This window comes from Gracilinanus agilis, chromosome 6 (assembly GCF_016433145.1).
Source record: "Gracilinanus agilis isolate LMUSP501 chromosome 6, AgileGrace, whole genome shotgun sequence".
Taxonomy (NCBI): Eukaryota; Metazoa; Chordata; class Mammalia; order Didelphimorphia; family Didelphidae; genus Gracilinanus; species Gracilinanus agilis.
Genome location: NC_058135.1, coordinates 260574878 through 260594305, shown reverse-complemented (window position 1 = coordinate 260594305; position 19428 = coordinate 260574878). Strand labels below are relative to the sequence as shown.

The 19428-nt window shown below is 38.0% G+C and overlaps 1 protein-coding gene across 1 annotated transcript in view; it reads right to left on the bottom strand.

Moving 5' to 3' along the window:
- Nucleotides 1–19428, bottom strand: part of LOC123251539 (intraflagellar transport associated protein) — a 91348-nt gene that overhangs the window by 30298 nt on the left and 41622 nt on the right. The window contains exon 3 of the mRNA XM_044680830.1: nt 15736–15891. Coding sequence (XP_044536765.1) covers nt 15736–15868 — 133 coding nt within the window. The 5' untranslated portion in view covers nt 15869–15891. The remainder of the gene's footprint in view (nt 1–15735; nt 15892–19428) is intronic.

Here is a 19428-nt window from a genome sequence, read left to right as displayed (position 1 = left end):
TTTTTCAGTGTGATAATGTTGAAAATGGTGGATATGGGCATAACCTAGAATTCCGGGTGGCCCAAAGCTATGATTAGGTAGCCAGCCACTTTCCACAGCTATCTACATGAAGCAATCTAAATTTGCTACCTAAGTGTTCCTCTCATCCTCTTTCTGTTTCTATTTTTCATCAGAGTCCTTTTCTACCCTTTCATCTCATCCCTAATGTTTCCTGCTTTGAAATAAGTGTCAGACATAATACATTTTATAAATCTAACAGCAATATTTCAGAGAACAAGGAGGTTATTGAGACCTGAAAGAGCTTTTCTTTGGGCATTTCTGAGTCAAAACTTCAATACAGATGAAACAAAAGTTTTTCTAAAGGTTTTAAAAGGCTTCATTATTTTGCAGCAACGGAATTTCAATTTCTTTTTGATACTGAACAGGCAAGCTTACAGGAGATCACCCTTACAAGACCACCACTGCAACTAGTATCTAATTTCAGATCTAAGAAAAAGGTTACACTCCTTGAAAAGGTTGAAGCTACTGATTCCTTGAAAAATTAGGTACTAACCACAGCCTGATTATGTATTTTCCAGAAAGCAGTGATATTTCTAAGAGAAGAGAGGCAAATTTCCTTGATTCTGGTAGAAAAGCCTTTTCATTTTAACCCTGATAGTTCGAAATACAAACCAGACCACTCTCAGCATGTATTGGGGGGAAGAAGGGGGCACCTGCATTGAAAGCTTGCTTTTCATATATCTCCACAACCATCATTCAGGTCACATGGCCAAACCCTATCATAAAGTTTGGCCCAATCCCTCGGCAGTTGTCATTATCGCATAATTCAAAAACATTTTCTTGCCAAAGATACACTGGATTTATTGCTAGAAGGGGCGAAAAAATGAAGAAGAAAAAAAATCTGTGCAACCCTAGAGAGTTGCAAAAATCTTGCTGCAAAGAGAATAGGAGCGAAGTCCTAGTGCCTGTAACAAGAGTAGGTTCTATGCCAATCAGGGACTGCTGGTGCTCTCACACTCTTGGCCTGGAGCGATGCCCCTCAGGACAGTGGAGTCCACTCTTGATTTGTCCATCCAGGCAAATCTGCTTCATTGCTCCTTCCTTGATCACAGGCCCCTTGGTAACTAGCCTCCCCCAAGGTGGTGGTTGCTGGAATTAAATAAGCAATTTAAAAACCGATCAATCATAAATCAGAATACACCCAAAGAAACCAAATCCAGTAGACTAATGTCTCGGCTAAATTCCTTTTTCAGTGCTCTGAATTCCAACTGTTTTATGGTCTTCATCTGAAAGGGCATGGGGAGGAGAGGATTACCTCAGTCTGGGCAGCCAGGAATAATTGTGCTTTCCCCCCGGGCTAGGGGATAATTGACTCATTATTCACAGCAGCTCTCAACCTGCCAAGGCACAAAACACACAACGTGGCCTGGAGAATGTGTGACTGAGTCCCAAAATGAGGGGCACAAGAGCAGCAAGTTAAGAAGGAGATGAACTTTGAAATGGCTAGTGGAAGTCACTTAACAGCAATATATGGTGGGAAAAGGTGAGCCTGGCAAGGCTGGAAGTAAATCTGGGTGACTGCTGAGTGAGTTCTGTGACTCATGCCACAAAAAGGTTGGCTCTGACATTTCAAAGGCGGGTAATTAAGAAGACTACATCCACCTCGGGATTTTTCCATTTCTCTACAGACCACAAAAGGCTGACTTTGTCTTTCCTCTGCCACTTCTACTATTTCTTCCCACTTGCTTCTGATGTGGGATCTCTGCAGGGGAACCTCACGTCTTCTTCTTAGGCAGCACTGACTCTATTGACATGGAACAAAATAATGGTGACCTCCTGGGTTCAAATCTGGCCTCAGACACTTTCCAGCTTTAGGACCCTGGGCAAGTCACTTAACCTCAACTGCCTAACCCTTACTGCTCTTCTACCTTGGAACTGATACCAAGTAGTGATTCTAATGGGAAATATGGGTTAAAAATAAAAATTTTTAAAAATGACAACCACCACTGGGTACTGCAAAAGACTCCAAAACGCGTGGCCAAATTCACAGGCCACAGAGAGAAGTTCTTAATCTGGGCTTTCTGAACCTGGGTTTTTTCAAACCTATATTTTGATAACTGCCTTTTAATCTAATTGGTTTCTTTTGAAATCAAAATCATTATTCTGAGTATCACCAGAATATCAAAGGGGTCCATGATATTAAAAAAGGTTAAGAACTCCTGTCTTAGACACTTAGGAAATGTTCATCTGTATTACATTTATCTAAATATGTCTTATCTTCACAGTATGCAATCAATCAACAATCCAAGCATTTATTGAGTACCTACTATGTGCTCTGTGCAGTGCTGGGTGCTGGGGAACAAAAAATAAATAGTCCCTATCCTCAAGGAACTTCTCTTCTTACTCTCTGGGTAATACTCATTTTCAGCTCTTCAGAATCAAACAACAAGCATTTATTGTTTTGTTAAGTTTTTTCAGTCTATTACTCTTTGTGACTCCATTTGGAGTTTTCTTAGCAAAGATACTGGAGTAGTTTGCCATTTCCTTCTCCTATTCATCTGACAGGTGAGGGAACTGAGGCAAACAGGGTTAAGTGATTTGCCCAGGGTCAGATAGCTAGTAAGAATCTGAGGCTGGATTTGAAGTCAGGTCTTCATGACTCCAGGGCCAGCACTCTATCCACTACCTCACCTAGCTGTCCTCAAACCTACTGTGTGTTTGGTCCTGCACTGGGCACAAACGATAAAAAAGAAAAGAACAAATTTCAGTCCCCCTTCATCCCCCAGACCAATTTAAAGAACATAAATGTCAGCTTAGGCTACACCCTAGAAAGCAGCCATAGAATGGTGGTCCTCATCTACAAAAGAGAAACAATAATCTTTGCATGGCTAACCTCATAGAGTGGTTGTAAGGAACAAACGAGCTAATGTGGATAGACTATAAATTGTAAAGTATCATGTCAGTTATTTCCATTCTAGTCCCAGCATCCCTACAGAGTCATCATATTCATAGTCATAGAGCTAGAAGAGACCTTAGAGATCATCTGGTATAACCTCATTTTATAAATGAGGGAACTGAGGACCACGGATGGCAAATCACAGCAAATCTCACAACAAGTGAATGGAAGAAGAGGGAGCAGAATCATGGGTTGGTATGGCAAAATCAAACAGAGATTTCAGGGTGGCAGGTGACTGGCTCTTTCCTTTTAGGTGTCTACAAGGATAATAAACAAAAAAAAAAAAAACCTCAGACTTGTAGCTTCCCAGACCAAAGAAACGATACTGAGCTAATAGGATGTTATCTAATCCACCAATCAGTCATCTATTAACTAAATGCTTTCTATGTACCTAGTATCTTGCTAAGCTATATGCAAGAAACAGGAAAAGAAGGGGAAAAAAGATTGGGTGTAGGAAAAATTTAAGGCAAGATACTTATGCACAGAACCATAAAGTCATCGTCACAGTTATAATAAGGTTAGGAGCAGGAATTTTTAGGAGAAAAAAAGCAGCAAGACAGAGCACAAATAAGACTGGATTTGAATCAAAGGACCCGAAGTCAAATCCTAACTCTTCCTTTTAATATCTGTAATTTTGGGCAAATCTCACTTCTCTGGATATAACTGTTCTTAGTTCTAAGAGGAGAGAGCTAAACTAGACAACCTCAAAGGTTCCTTCAAGCTATGATACTCTACGATCCAATGAGTATCTCTCAGGGATATCTTCAACAAAAACAGACCATTCCATGGACTAAACATCTCCCAGGTGGCAACAATCTTTTACATCTCAACCTTCATCTCAGAGACAGAAGTAACAAAATAAAATAATGATCAAAATGATAGTTGGTGCTCTTCATTGCCGACATGTCTTCTAATGGTAAACCATAGCCTGTCTCTTCGAATCAATTTTTAGGTACAATCTAGAAATGTACAATGCAAAAGAAGAACCTTTTCCTCAAAGCTTATAGATACCTCCTGGCCGAAGCTATTGGGCACTACATAGAAATAATATACAGGTACAAAAAATAGCTTAGTCCCTCCACCAGGGGCCAGTGTAGGACTATCCCTTAGAACTTGTTCTTGTACTCCATCCCAGTGGTTCTCAAACTTTTTGGACAATTTGAACTTAAAAACTATTGAGGACCCTAAGCGTTTGTTATATGGATTCTACCTATTAATATTTATTATGTTAGAAATTTAAAAGGATAACATTGTTAAATATTTATTTATTTAAATAACAATAAGTCCATCAAATATTAACACAATATTTTGGGGGGAAATGACTATTCTTCCTCCCCAAAAAAGTCAGAAGAGTTGCATTGTCTTCCACATCTTTGCACATCTCTTTAAGGCCTGGTTTAATAGAAGATAGACAGATTATCTGTTTCTGCAGTCAGTCTGTTGTGATATATTATTTTGGTTAAAATCTCTGAAGGAATAGGGTTCACACAGGTATGTATTTTGAAAAGGGAGGAATATTTTAATAGGCTAATAATATCTTAGTATTACTTTTTAAATAGTTTTGAACTGGCCGTTCCAAAGTGTCAAGACCCCGGAGAGGTCCACAGACCACACTTTAAGAACTGCTGCTCTATCCAGGTTTTTTTTTTAAATATTTTTTTTTATTTCAAACCCTTAACTTCTGTGTATTGACTTATAGGTGGAAGAGTGGTAAGGGTAGGCAACGGGGGTCAAGTGACTTGCCCAGGGTCACACAGCTGGGAAGTGTCTGAGGCCAGATTTGAACCTAGGACCTCCCATCTCTAGGCCTGACTCTCAATCCACTGAGCTACCCAGCTGCCCCCTGCTCTATCCAGTTTTAACTATTTTAATGGCTGCAATTGTCATCATATCCACTAGAAAGAATACTGAAGGATTTCTTAAGGTTCTATGAACCAGATTTTCTTATTGTTAAGGGTTACTGTCTGTCCTTCATCTCTTCTTTTACCCTACGCTCCACTCCCAACGGCGATCGCCTGCTTTAGGTGTGCCAAGCCAGAAAGAGTTCTCCTATCCCTGAGGAGGCAGCCTAGTTGTCGTAAGCTATCCTCCAAGGTCAGAGTAGAAACATCATCAAATCACAGAATTCGCCCCAATGCCATCATTTTATAGATGAGGACACAGGCTCCAAGTGGTTGTGATTTGTCCAAGGTCACATAAGGGCTTGAAACAAGATATGAACTCAGTTCTTCTTGAGACGAAGAACCACCAGCTGCCCTGAGATGCTCACTTCTGAGTAGAGCTGGAAACTCTCAAGGCCCCCCTTTAGCCATTCATCCCCCTCTGACAGGGGTTCTCAGGAAAGTCCAGACAATTAAACAGAGATCGGCAACCTCTCCAGAACAGTGTGCTTCCTATCTTCCAGCCCTCTTTCTGTCCTGTATGCTGGACTGAGGAGGGAAGGCTGGAGATTCTGGAGGCAAAACCCCATATACTGCATGCCTTTACTGTGTGTACTGTTATTCTGTCTCTCAGAGAGAGGGAGGGACACTTCCATTTTTGCCTTGTATCCCCAGTGTCTCTTCACACAGAGCCCGACACATGGTGGTGCCAAATCAGGAGTAGCAGGAGAGAAGAGGACAATCAGAACTGGGCCTGGAGCCTTAGGGAGTACATTTGGAAAATGGGACTTCTTAGCTTAAGTTTGGGGGGATTTCATTTGGCCCGGGGAAGATTCCACTGTTGAAGTCTCCAGTGAAGAGGAAGAGTGACTTCACAGTTAGCTACAGGGTTATCGATGTCAATGAGGCAACAAGATACTGAATACCTAAGAAATTAAGGCAAAAGCTAGTGCCTGTGCTTGTGGAGATCACATTCTAATGGGGAAGACAATATTCAAACAACTATGTAAAGACATAAGAGAGAGCAGCCAGGTGGCTCAGAGGATAGAGCACCAAGCCTAGAGACAGGAGGTCCTGGGTTCAAATCTGACCTCAGACACTTCCTAGCTGTGTGACCCTGGGCAAGTCACTTAATCTCGACTGCCTAGCCCTTACTGCTCTTCTGCCTTGGAAGCAATACATGGTATTGATTCTGAGACATAAGGTAAGAGTTTTTAAAAACAGACATATAAAGAAGAGATAGAAGAATTGGCTTTAAGCAGGCAGAGAAACTGGGAAAGGACTCCTCCCAAAGATGGGATCCAAGCTCAGTCTTCAAGGGAACCAGAGGAGTCATGAGGCAGAAGTAAGAAGGGACAGCACTCCAGGCACATGCAACAACCATTGAAAAAGCAAATATGGAGATGGAGGGTCTCTGCAAGGCAGGTCTAGAGGCAGCTAAGTAGCTTAGTGGATTGAGAGGCAGGTTTGAAGACAGGAGGTCCTGGGTTCAAATCTGGGTTCAAATCTGGCTTCAGACACTTCCTAACTGGGTGACCCTGGGCAAGTCACTTAACCCCAATTGTCTAGCCTTTTCAATTCTTCTGCTTTAGAACCAATACATAGTGTCAATTCTAAGATGGAAAGGAAAGGTCTAAAAAAAAGGAAAAAAGGCAATTATAGCTGAAACATCAAATACAAGAAGGTGAATAACATGTCAGAAGACTGGAAGGGCAGGAAGGGGATGGGCTGTGAAGACCTGACAGGACCAAACAGAATTTTCTATTTGATCCTGGAGTTAATTAAGTAGGTCAAGACCAGCACTACAGGAAGATCTTCTGCTTAGTTGGCTGCACTGGTGATGTTAACTCCACCCCAGGTGTGTCCCCAGTGATGGCTTCTTTCAGACTACACAGTCTTGAATGTCTTGGATAAAGGGGTGAAACCCTCATTTTCCATGTCCAGATAGAGACAGCATTCTACATTGATGCCTTCCTCTTTCAGCTACATCTAGTAGTGTTCTCCCTTGATCACTAATCAATTCTTCTTCATATAGGATGTGACAGAAGCGTTCTATATTGTTCTTAATGACCCAAATCCAATCTTTGATAGAATACTAAGGCAAACTCAAACTACAGACAGTCTAGGTATTCCTGTTTCTTCCAAGGAATCCCTAAGAGATACCTCACAAAAGTCACAGTTTGAAAAGCACTCAATCATTCTTGCTGCTCTTTTCCCAAATATATTCATTCTAGATGCAAAGGTACCAAAAGAGAATGAAATATTCCAGATACGGTTTTATCAGATTTATATAAAAGATGGTTATGTTGTCAGGACCAATTAACTATCACCTTTGCAAACCTAAAAAAAATGGAATATTTTTTAAATTTCTGACATCTTGCATTTGGATGTCTTAAAACTCTTTATAGTCAAGGAATAATAATTCTACAAAACCAAATAGCTAAAAAGTTATCAAGAATTGAGTTAAAACTATCAACAGAGACCACCAAATTCAACAGAAATTTGCTTCAATGTACAGAGAGAATCACTGCCTGAACTGAAAACTGAAAATATAATTCTTAGTTCACAATTCCTTAAGCTCCCTGCTATAATAGTAAAATTTAAGCTACCTATATGGAAAATACAAACAAAATTATTCTTCCATGTGCTACTGCAGTGAAATTGATAAAGAATAAGAGATATTAAAAGTAGTTTTTAAACTGGCAATGTTTGGACTTTTATTGCCCAGAATCCAGGTAGAATAAACTAATAAACTATATGACTCTGAAAATATCTACTGAAACCAGCTGCTAGATATCCTATGTTTTGTTCTTCATATAAGAATATGGGTTTGTTTGAGACAGCTTCCTGTTTATGTCCTTTTTTGTTCAGTTGACCAATTCAAAGAAAATATTATTGTTCTACGGTTGAAAGGATATTTTGCTAAAAATCACTCACATTTGAGTATGTGCCCATTGGGTTGAATCATACAACATATGCTTATGAACATTTCAGTTGCCTGGCTGAGTAATCCTCCATTTTTCCACAAAAGAAGAAAGCATAATAACCATGTCTAAAAATAATTCTCAAGCAAGAAAGAAAATATATACCAAAAAAATAGTTGTTTCATGTTGCTCCAATTGCAGAGAAATGAAAAGACAGATGATCAGTGGTAGTTGTAAGGTCTGACCTATATTGTATCAAAGTTGACAATTTCATTGTGTGTCTGTCACTGTCTCTGTCTGTCTCTCTTTCTCTCTCTCTCTCAGATCCCTCAGTTTTAAAATGACAGAAAGCATACCTATAATGTGGGGGACAGAATCTGGCATGATAATTCCTAATTTTTGCCTAAAACAATTGCATGGTTCTCATAACATCTGGCTTAATTGAGAAGGCATGTTTTTAAAAGTTTCATATTGTAATAGCAGTGCTATTTACAAACTGACAGCAGAGAAGATAAATTTAGTGATTAAAATTCAAAATGTTGGAAACAAAGAAATGAAATGTTTTCTTTCTTAAACGATTATATATAAGCTACATCAGACATAAGGAACAAACGAGTATCGATAGGACAAACCGTCATATGAACAATGGATATGAATTTTAACAAGTGTGGCTGAAGATTTATGCCAAATTATCTGAAAGAAAAGGCCTCTGTCAGCTCAAAATCTGTCATAATTTAAGTGGGAAAATTCCCTTCTGCAACTGAACCAGCAGATTTTCTGTGTTTCATAAATTGTCTGATTTGTTCCCTAACAATAGTGATTTGGTGATGAAAAAAGGAATAAAACAAGAGAAAACTGCTTAATTACAATTTGCAGATGTTTCCCCAAAGAGAAAGAACAGGTTAATCCTGCTGATGCCATATCTTTGTACAGGAATCTGTTATAAATTAGTTCATTTCATTTGTCCCTTGCTTTCTTCCCTTCAGTGTTCCCCATGACTGTTGATTTCATATTGTGATAAAGAGGTTACATACAGATAGCTCAGAATTTATGATCAATAGAAAATTGCAAACCTCTTTTTTTCTCTCATTTGTTTTTTTTTTGGCAATATGACAAAATACATCAATTAAAATGTTCTGAAATGACATTGTTTCCTTTATTCCAGGCCTTGCTCAATTTCCCTTAGGACACTAGATTAATTTAATTAGTTTTATTGAACTGCCTAAGTTGCTTTTATTGACAAGTCCACTCATATGATGTCTTCTATAAATTTCTCATGGGATTAACACTATCCCATCAGTCTGTTATTAAAGTTAAAATAAATTTATTACTATTTGATATGGTTTTTTCCTTTTTTGGTACAAAAACTCATATTTGCAAAAGTGCTTCCAAAACTGGCTTTTAAACAAAGGGGAAAAAAAGAAGCAGTAAGAAAGACACTGACAAAGGGACTGTGAGCTCAAAACACCACTCAATATTCAGCAGGGAATTAAGTGACTGATAACAACAGCACAGAGGTGGCTGCTGAAGGGCCACCTGGAAGCCTCAAACTGGCCAGTCCGTTTCCAACTTCCTCTGGTGGGCAATCTGCCAGATGCAAAGAGAGCAAAACACTGGTAAGGCTGCTGTTAGCTGTCTAGCACTAGATAGGAAACAATAGCAAAAGGGAACCCAGGAAGGATTATTATTCTGTTGGCTTTTTTTTAATAAGGGAAAGCTGTTTTTATGCTCTACTGAAACTCCCTTCCTGCTCTGAAATTGGTAAGAGGCCCAGCTGCTTTCTTATATTATTCTCTGTGGTGTTTTTCTACAGCAGATTTCAAATTCACTCTTTATATTGGGAAAAGGCTCTCTTTGTGTCCTACAGAAGTTTAAAAATCCATTTTTATGCTCAAACTCAAAACAGTTTTAGGCACCCAAGTGATAGGTCAGTTTTAGGTAGGCAGTGAATGGAGCTAAATTTCAGTCACTTATTCAACGTTCATCTAAGATTTGAGTTCCTGGTATGTCCTAGACCAAGGACCTGGGAAAATATAAACACTGTTCTCTAGAAGGTTACATTGTGGGGAAATAGGAGGATGATTGAAGAAGGAAACTGTTTCTATTATATGGTATGATGAGATGTCACCAATCTCATTCTTAATTCCCTTCTCTCGTGCTTTCAAACGGAAATAGCACAATTGCACTCTAAACCCCAATTCTAAGATTTTAACCTCTTAAGGCAATGAGGAAGAAAATTCACTGGGGAAAGGTACTGCAAAAGAACCCCCAAGAAAGCTCCCTATAGCCTAAATAAAGATTAGGGTTGAGCAATTATCTGGTGATCTGGAAGAATGTAGACCAGGGGTTCCCAAACTTTTTTGGCCTACCACTCCCTTTCCAGAAAAAATATTACTTAGCCCCCTGGAAATTAATTTTTTTATTTTAATAGCAATTAATAGGAAAGATAAATGCACCTGTGGCCATCACCGCTCCCCTGGATCACTGCAGCACCCACCAGGGGGCAGTGGCGCCCACTTTGGGAATCACTGATGTAGACGGTCTAGTCATTAAAAAATAGGTCTAGGGGGCAGCTGGGTGGATTGAGAGTCAGGCCTAGAGACGGAAGGTCCTAGGTTCAAATCTGGCCTCAGACATTTCCCAGCTGTGTGACCCTGGGGAAGTCACTTAACCCCCACTGCCTAGCCCTTACCACTATTCTGCCTTGGAGCCAATACACAGCATTGACTCCAAGACGGAAGGTAAGGATTTAAATTTAAAAAAATAGGTCTATATCTTGCCTACCCAGACCCAAATTATACAGAAACTGCTCAACTCTGTTTAGATAGTGGAGATGGTTTCTAACATATAACCCCAAGGACCACCAGGCCTGTCCACCCACCATGGAGCTGCACCCTATAGATTAATAGACCACCTAAGGGCCCTCTGCAGCTGATCTCATTGTGTATACCATCTCCTTCTATGAGGATCTATATCCAAGAAAGTCTTACTTTGCTATCTGTATCCTCAGGGCTTAGTATAATGCTCTGCATAGGATGGACATATAAATTTCTTTTCTTTTTTATTCATTCATCAAAATAGTTTCTTAAAACACTAAAAGTCTGAAAATGGAAATTAAGCCAAAGCATATGGACTCAACCTTCTGCTCATTATATTCATTCTTCTTAATCAAAGAGAAAATAAAATGTACTTTTAAAATGCCAATGACCTGAAAATCCTAAACCCAAATCGGTTTACAAATCACAAGACAAAATTATTTGTTTCTAAATACTCAAACACAGACAAGATCAGACCAAAAGTGAAATGTATTCGAATATTAAATCCTGAAGGAAGGAGGTTGGAAAGGGAGGAATTTGTTTTTTAAGAAGGATATAATCTAAAACAATAAAAATCCTGGAAACACAATGCACTGTAGTGAAATTCAGACTAACAAAACTACTGGCAACAAAATTAAACTTAAAAAATCATAGTCTTAAACCTGAGCATAAGGAGCTATATTCATGGATATGACTATGACAAGAAATGAGAATTGTGTGCACTGTGTAGAAAGAATACTTTTTTCAAAAAGCCAGTGGAAAATGAGCACCATTGTGAAGAGCAAGGTCTTTTAGAACCAGAAGAATTGATACTGAGAAGAAAAGAATGGAGAAATTATTTAAGGGCTAATCAGAGGGGCACAGTGGCTTCTTCTCCATCCCCAAACCATTGACAGAGAATCAGTAAAAAAAAAAAAGACAACTTTTCTGGGAACTGACTCATATTTTAGGCAGAAGCATGAAATCAGAGTAACTAGCCCTCTTTGTGAAGGATGAATTGAGTGATATTGAAGCGAATAGAACTGATGCAAACCTTCATGGTCACCAGATGCAATAAAATGGGGTTGAAAAGGTTTAATGCTGGTTTCTAAGCCACTGATTTCCTGAATATACAATTTCTCTGTGTGAGAAATGGGACCAATAATTACAGTGCTGAAAGGTGGAGTGAATGCTTCCCAAATGGGGCTGAGCAGTAATTCTGGTGTGGATTGACACAAAACAAAGTTTTTTAGTATTTACAACAGTTGAGAATAGCTGCTAAGTCACGTTGGAACAAAGCAACACCTCCATACTGAAGAGCTGCTCTTGAGAGATTTGTCTGCATTGGTACAAGAATAAACAAAAAAGGGACCAGAAATGGTCATTGCTAATGATGGCATTTTATGAGCTAGTAAGTCTGGATCTTATAGATCAAGCCTTCACACAAGTCAATGGCTGGGTTTGATATCAAAAGCTCTGTATTTTGGGGTTCTACACTCATCTATAGTGGTTTTTTTAGAGTAAAGCATAACCAAAAAAAACAAGAAATTGAGCATTCTAAAAATGTTTTAAAAAGAAAAAACATTTTTTCATTACATGAATAATCTAAAGAACTAATGAATGGACAAATGTTTATTAAGTGCCCGACACTATGAGAGATACTGGGGATATAAAGCCCACATTTTTTAAATCTCTACCAGTAGAGAGCTTATAGGGGGAGGCAACAAGATCGTGTAAAATTAGTATTAAAATAAATATAAAGTAAATACAAGGTAATTTTGGTGGGAAAGCACTAATACCTAGGGGGGAAATCCCTGGGTAGATAGTGACACTAGAATTGAACTTGGAAGGAAAAGAAAGAGTCTAAGGGGGATGGTAGTGGGGGAAGACAAAAAGTGGATGCCATGTCTGAAGTCTTGGAAGAGATGGGTGAGGAAACTGTCATTGTAAGAAGGAACAACAAGAAAGCCAATGTTGCTGGACAGCAGAGAGTAGGAAAAGGAACATAAGAGATATTAAGCCTGGAAAGGTAACAAGGGAACCAAGTCTTTAGAGCGGTGATGGCAAACCAATGACACGCATAGCCATTTTCGATGACACGAGACCATATGGAGCCACATGCTGTAATAATATTTTGCACAGCAATATGGAAAGCAAGATGATGGACAGTTACCTGATTAGAACATGGAATGAACTGAGCCTGGCAAGAGGTGCCATGTGCCAGGACAGTTGAAGGTCAGGTATATAAGGAAGGATTTGAACTGGGAGATCCTTCTCAATCTGAGATATTTGGGGAAGTGGGAGGTTGTGGTGGTAAGGGTAGGCCAGGGGCAAACTTGAGTTACCAGCAACCTACACCAACCAATTTCACAATCCCAGATCCTGTGCTTATACTGAATAACCTGATCCTGATTTGTCACCAAGAAGAAGCAACACCATCTAGCAGCAAAGTAACCTGATTTGGGTTAAACCCAGTCTGGCTCAGCCAGACTGGCAACTGGCAATTAGCAGTTGATAACTGACAAGCCTGATTACCTTCCATTCAAGTACATCTTTATCATCATTAGCTTAGGTTAAGAACTTTCTGTTTCCCTCCTTCCCAGTCATTACCCTGTTTCCCCTCCTAAGCCTGATAGCGTTAAATCTTTGAACTTACCTAGATTTGGTATCAACTCTATCTTAAGGCTTAGTGACCATATCCATGGGACATTTGAGGGAAAAAAGAAGAAGAATATCAATCATAGCAAGATATAATCTGCAGTCAACTTTAGCATTATCCTTACTGGGCCAGAATAGTCAGAAGTAGCTGTACAATTCTAATCACAGATTCTTCATTTGGCTGGCTATTCTGGGACACTTATTCTGAAGTTGAGTTCAGCAGATTCACAACAACCATTTCTTTGGGGTCCTTTGTGTTTCACAATCACAACTTAACTGTTACACTTGGGTGTCACCCACATACACACTCAGCTTCAGCTCCTCATAACACCAGGATCTTTATAACAATACCGAGGATGAAACATTTGCTATAGTGTAATATAGAAACTGTACGCTATAGATACAATTCTACCTATATTAATTTACCTATTTTGGTTTATTAAATACAGTTATATATTACTATTATACATTTTTGTTACTTAAACTATAGATATTGTGAAATTATGTGGTTTTTTTTTCTCTAAGTGACACACCACCTGAGTTATGCTCAGTTTTTTGGTGAATTTTGACACACCAAGCTCAAAAGGTTAACCATCACTGCTTTAAAGACATCTTTAATGAAGCATATCCATGAAATAGTTAAGATATAAAGGAACAGAACTCAGGTATTTCTATTATATCCCATAACTATATTAGTGTTTTTATAATTATTATGTGATGAGGAAATGTATAAAAATTTAGCAATAATAAAAACTCACATTTAGATTTTTTTTTAAGGTTTTCAGAACTTTTTCAACAATTCTGTGAGCTAGGCAGTATAAGGATTATTCTCCCTACTTTACAAATAAATTGAAACTCAGAGATGTAACTTGCTCATGTACCATAGCTACTAAACGACAGAGCCATATGAAAGCCCAAGTTCAAGTCCAGTTTTCTTCCCAATAGACAGTCTTCACCTATGAATGAGGCTGAACACTACATCTTGATTTTCTAAGACACATTCAAAGAAAGACTTGGTCATTAGCTGGAGAACCAAAGACACTATTGATGTTTTTATCATTCAGAAATATTGAGTGAATCATCTATTAAACAATGCACTGTGAGCTCTGTAGTTATCATCAGCTTGACACAGTTCAGCAAACCAGAGGTGCTAACTAATAAAAACTGCAAAAACTAGTTAAAATAAATCTACCATAAGGGAGAATTATATTACAATATTAACAGTTTCAGACTGATTTTCAAGATTCTAAATCAGTAATGTGAATTTCTTTTAATAAAGCTATGGTTTAATTTTTTTCTGGGAAATATTTTTAATAGGATTACTGACCCTTTTAACAGTCTTGGAAAGAAAATGAATCCCATGAGCATCCTGGCGTATAAGTATTATAACAATAAATAGAACAGTCACTCTTTTTGAATTGAAATGGTAATAGACTTGGGAAACTAAACTTACTAGAGAAATATGCAAACGTATGCAGGGTGATAACCACTTTCACACAAAACTGATTCTACTTCATATCAGTGAAGCAACAGAACCTAGTAAGACAAATGAAGGGCTTGTGAAAATGAAAGAATGAGGTCTTTTGGAGCAATGGCATTCGCATCCTCCTCACACAGATGGAATGCAAATCAGCCACTTTCAGAGGAGTTGATTATGTTGCCCACTACCCAACCATTAGGCGCTATGGTTAAGAGACCAGGGTGGTGCCTCAGAAAATTTTTTAGTGTTTCAGAAAAGAAAATGAGAGTTGACTAGTTTAAGACATGTTTTTGCACTTAAAACTCAGAAATACTTTATGCCTTAAGTGGATTTTTTTCAGGTCATTAGTTTATAATGTGAACTGGTGCCTTGGGATATATTGAAAGGAGAAAAAAACCAAGCTAGTATGCTTGGAAATGCAGTTTATGTGACTTGTGAAATCATTTATTTCAGCTCAATTTTTGCAACAATTTATGGCAAGAATAAAGTCCATGTGGATATGGGGATATGCCTCTTTCTAGGTATGCTGTACATACACACATATGAATGTTTGACATTAGAAATGTTTCCCTGATCCATGCCTAGCAAACAGAGTCAGGCAGCTTCTTCTCTAACCTCTGTCAGATCCAAGAAATCACAATTTTCAGACTGTACAATCGTTAAGGAGAATGTAGCATCTATTTTTCCATGAATAAACCTCATTTTGGTCATTTGAACCTTTATAGTTTATTGGCATCCTAACTGCATGACTTTGGGCAAATCACCTAACCCCAAATGCCTAGCCCTTTCCACTCTTCTGCCATGGAACCAATACTTTTAAGACAGAAGGTAAGGGTTTAAAAAAACAGGTTGTTGTCAATCAGAGAGTTTGTTAGGTACAGGGCAATGGGCAATAAACTGTGAGTTGGGTAAATGAATGTTTGTAAGGTCCTCAGAGAGTCTCTATGAAAAAAAAAATAGCAAAGACACACCAAAAACTAGCATAAAATACTATATTTTCAGCCTTAAGTTAAAATATAAAAGTATCACACTTCAAATTTACCTTTTGAAAGATAAGTGAAAGTGTTTAAAAATTCTTCATATGTCTGCTCATGGCGATGAATAAATTGGTCCAGGACTTGTTCAATTAACTGGTTTTCATCCATGATTGTCAATTCCAACAACTGAAAAGACATAGCTATTTGGGCAGCCTCTTCATCTGTGATATAAAGACAAAAGAAATAAATGAGCTCAAAGACCAAGCCACATAATTTCAGACCTTCAGAAAATTATCTGAATAAGGAGTATGAAGAATCACAAGACTTGATAAGTCAAAGGAGAAATGGAGACAATGAATACAGCACTGAACTTAGAATCAAGAAACTATGTCTCTCTATGACTCCTTTGGTAAATGTCATAGACAAGCCATTTAATTTTTCTGTTTTCAATTTTTCCATCAAATAGCTTCCTGATTCACAGGAAGTTCATGAAACTATTTTGAATACTGTAAAAAAGAAATTTGTAAAATATGCGCCAAGGGTTACCATTATGAAGCTTTAGGAATGTGATAAGTGTAAAAAGTTTAGACATATAATCTCTGCCCAAGCAACCCATGCAATAAAGGCAGAAGGAGAAAGTACCATCAGAAGTCAAAAGGGTTCATAGGTCAATAGTGAGTGGACTTAGGGAGTTAGTGGACTAGTATTTAAACATACATTTCTGAAAGAAAGTAGGAATCATCATCTCTATTGTATTCTTTTCCCATATCTTGGGTATAATGGTCCCTCTATTTTTATAACTCGATCTTATCTCTATGTTTTGATGAATTTTGAGAATATTTTATTGCAAAGAAATAAAGTTAAAAGTCTGATCCTAAATTCTCTTTTGACAAGCAAGAAAAGTAAACAAATTTGTTAGATCAATGTAGTCCTATGATTTTAGAATTTACAATACAATCTAAAGAGAAATCAAAGTACTCTTCTAAGTCTTAAATACAAAAGCAGTTAACAAAATAATGATATCATCCAGTAAGGAACCAAATTTCACCTAATATACATGGCCTGGTTTTGAATTGTTATTGTGATTATTATTAGTATCAATAATAACAGCTCCTGTTTATATAGAACTTTTAGCATGCCATTCAGTCCTCCTAACAACCCTGTAAAATAGAATCTATACGTATTATTCTCTAATTGATAAATAAGAAATCTGGGGCATTGAGTTAAAGAGAGCTGCCTAGGATTAGTTACAAAGCTAGTAAATGTTGTTCAGGATTCAAACTCAGGTCTCTTCTGATTCTGTCACTTCTTCCCCTACAATGACTTAAAATGGCAGAACTTCTTAATAAGGAATTCGCCAATGATCTTCTTTTAAGAAAACTTTACAGGCACGTGTATATGAAATAAAATACATGGAGGCAGCTAGATAGCACCAGGCCTAGGGACTAGGTTCAAATCCAACCTCAGATATTTTCTACCTGTATGACCCTGGGCAAATCACTTAATCTCAATTGCCTAGCCCTTATCATGCTTCTGTCTTAGAATAGATTCTTTTTTTTTTTAAACCCTTACCTTCCATCTTGAAATCAATACTGGGTATTGGTTCCAAGGCAAAAGAGTGGTAAGGGTTAGACGATGGGGGTTAAGTGACTTGCCCAGGGTCACACAGTTAGGAAATGTCTGAGGCCACATTTGAACCCAGGACGTCCCTGTCTCTAGGCCTGGCTCTCAATCCACTGAGCCACCCAGCAGCCCCCCTTAGAATAGATTCTAAGAGAGAAGGTATGGGTTTTTTTTTTCCATTTGTGTATATCATCTAATTATAAGCTACATATAATTAGACATATTTCTTTATGGAATTAGATATCTGTATATAAAATTAGATACTACTTCAGTCATGACTCTAGCTGGAAGAATTCAGAAATGTACAATGTAGTAATCTGGGTTCCTCTGGCCTGAATTTTTTTTGTCACAACTAGAAACATACACAAAAGCTGTCTAATAGCTAACTGTCAATGAGATTTGTGCTTTACTCAGAATCATAGAATGTTAAGAGCTGAAAGGGAAATTAAAAATCACTAAATTCAATTTCCTCATTTTAGAAACACAGAAAACAAAACCCAGAGTGATATGAATTGATCAAAGTCATCTAATAATTGGTATTTCTTAAAATAAAATTCTAAAAAACAAAGGAAGGTCTAGAATCCAAGTTCACTGAGTTTCAAGTCAGTGCTCTTTCCAAAAAAACAAATTGCTTCAAGAATCACTCTATGAATCTGGCTGGTACCAGGTAAGATATCAATGATATGCCACAAAAGCACGATCTTACTTCTTTCTCTCTAACTTTTCTGGTGCTCTGCTCCAAAGAATACCAAACTGTATTGCAGTTTATATTGATTTTAGATATCGCTTTAAGAATATTTCAAGTCCAATAGTATTAAAGTTTTTTAAAGATTTCTTCCAATTCTCAAACTGAAATTCATTACGTATATTTCCTACAGCTATTTCAGTGATATTGATAACAAATAATTAACAGGAATTAACCGTAAAAAGCATTATTATAGTCTTTCATTTTATGCATGTAGTTACCACAGAACAAAAAGAAAAAACAGAAAAATGCAGGGATTTACAACAATGCTTTTATCATCTTTTTGAGGCTTTTGGAATATCCAACTTTACAAATAGCATCATTCAAAATGTTTAACAAATACATATCTAGAATTTCCTTAAATAAAAACAACCCAAAGTTAAAATTGTCTCCAGGGACTGACAGAGCAAATTTTATCCTTCGCCAGACAGTGCGAGCGGTTTATGCAAATTGTGGTGGTTGTCTGAAGGAAGTAATGCTCCTTCAGTCATCATTCACTCACTAGTATTTTTAACCATAAGGTATTTCTCTGAGAAAAAAAGCCTTATCTTAAGAAATATCTTCTATGATCTTCTTGGTAGTTATAAATTAAGACATATAATGTGATTAATATTTCTTAATATGAACACTATTTGATTCATTAAGAGTCAGGGCCAAGAGGGCAGAATGGAGAAGCACTTGGCTGGTCTTTCAGGCAAAGCCAACAAAAGGTCAGTGGGACCGTCTTCCCAGCCCAATTTATGCCACAAGGGAGGAAGCTGGCCCAGAACCCATGTGGATGAAACACTGGTGGAAGGAGAATGGGGTGGGGACAGAAGTAGCAGCAGCTTCAAGAGCTCTCAAGCCAGATGGCAAAGGGCCGGGCAAGTGGTCAGAAACAGACAAGAGAAGACCCTTGTGCCCACACTGGGTGTAGGGCCAGATGCTGTCTGGCAATTCCATTACCTATATCCTCTGGGTCATATTTCAAGGGCAGAGAGGGAATGGAAAGTCCTGAGGGCTCCTAAGGAGCAATACTGATCAAAATCCCAAAGGATTATATCCAGGATAAAGACCAGAGCATAAACCAGGAGAGCAGTGATCACACATCCCCCCAGATCACACCACCTGGGAAGAACCAAAAACTTCCAAGCCCCCAGAACTAGCTAAGAAAAGAGAAGTGTGAAAAAGTCTAAAGTGTGAGACAAAACCCCTAATTCCACTCCCTATCAGGAACAGAGCCCAATATTAGCATAAAGTTCAAAATCAAGAACTAGAGTACTAAAAATAAGAAAACAACAACAAAAAAGAAGCTAACCATAAAAAGTTACTATAGTGATGGGTAAGAACAAGACACAAACTCAGAAGAAAACTGTCAAAATAGTTACAAAGAAAGAATGTGATTTAGGCA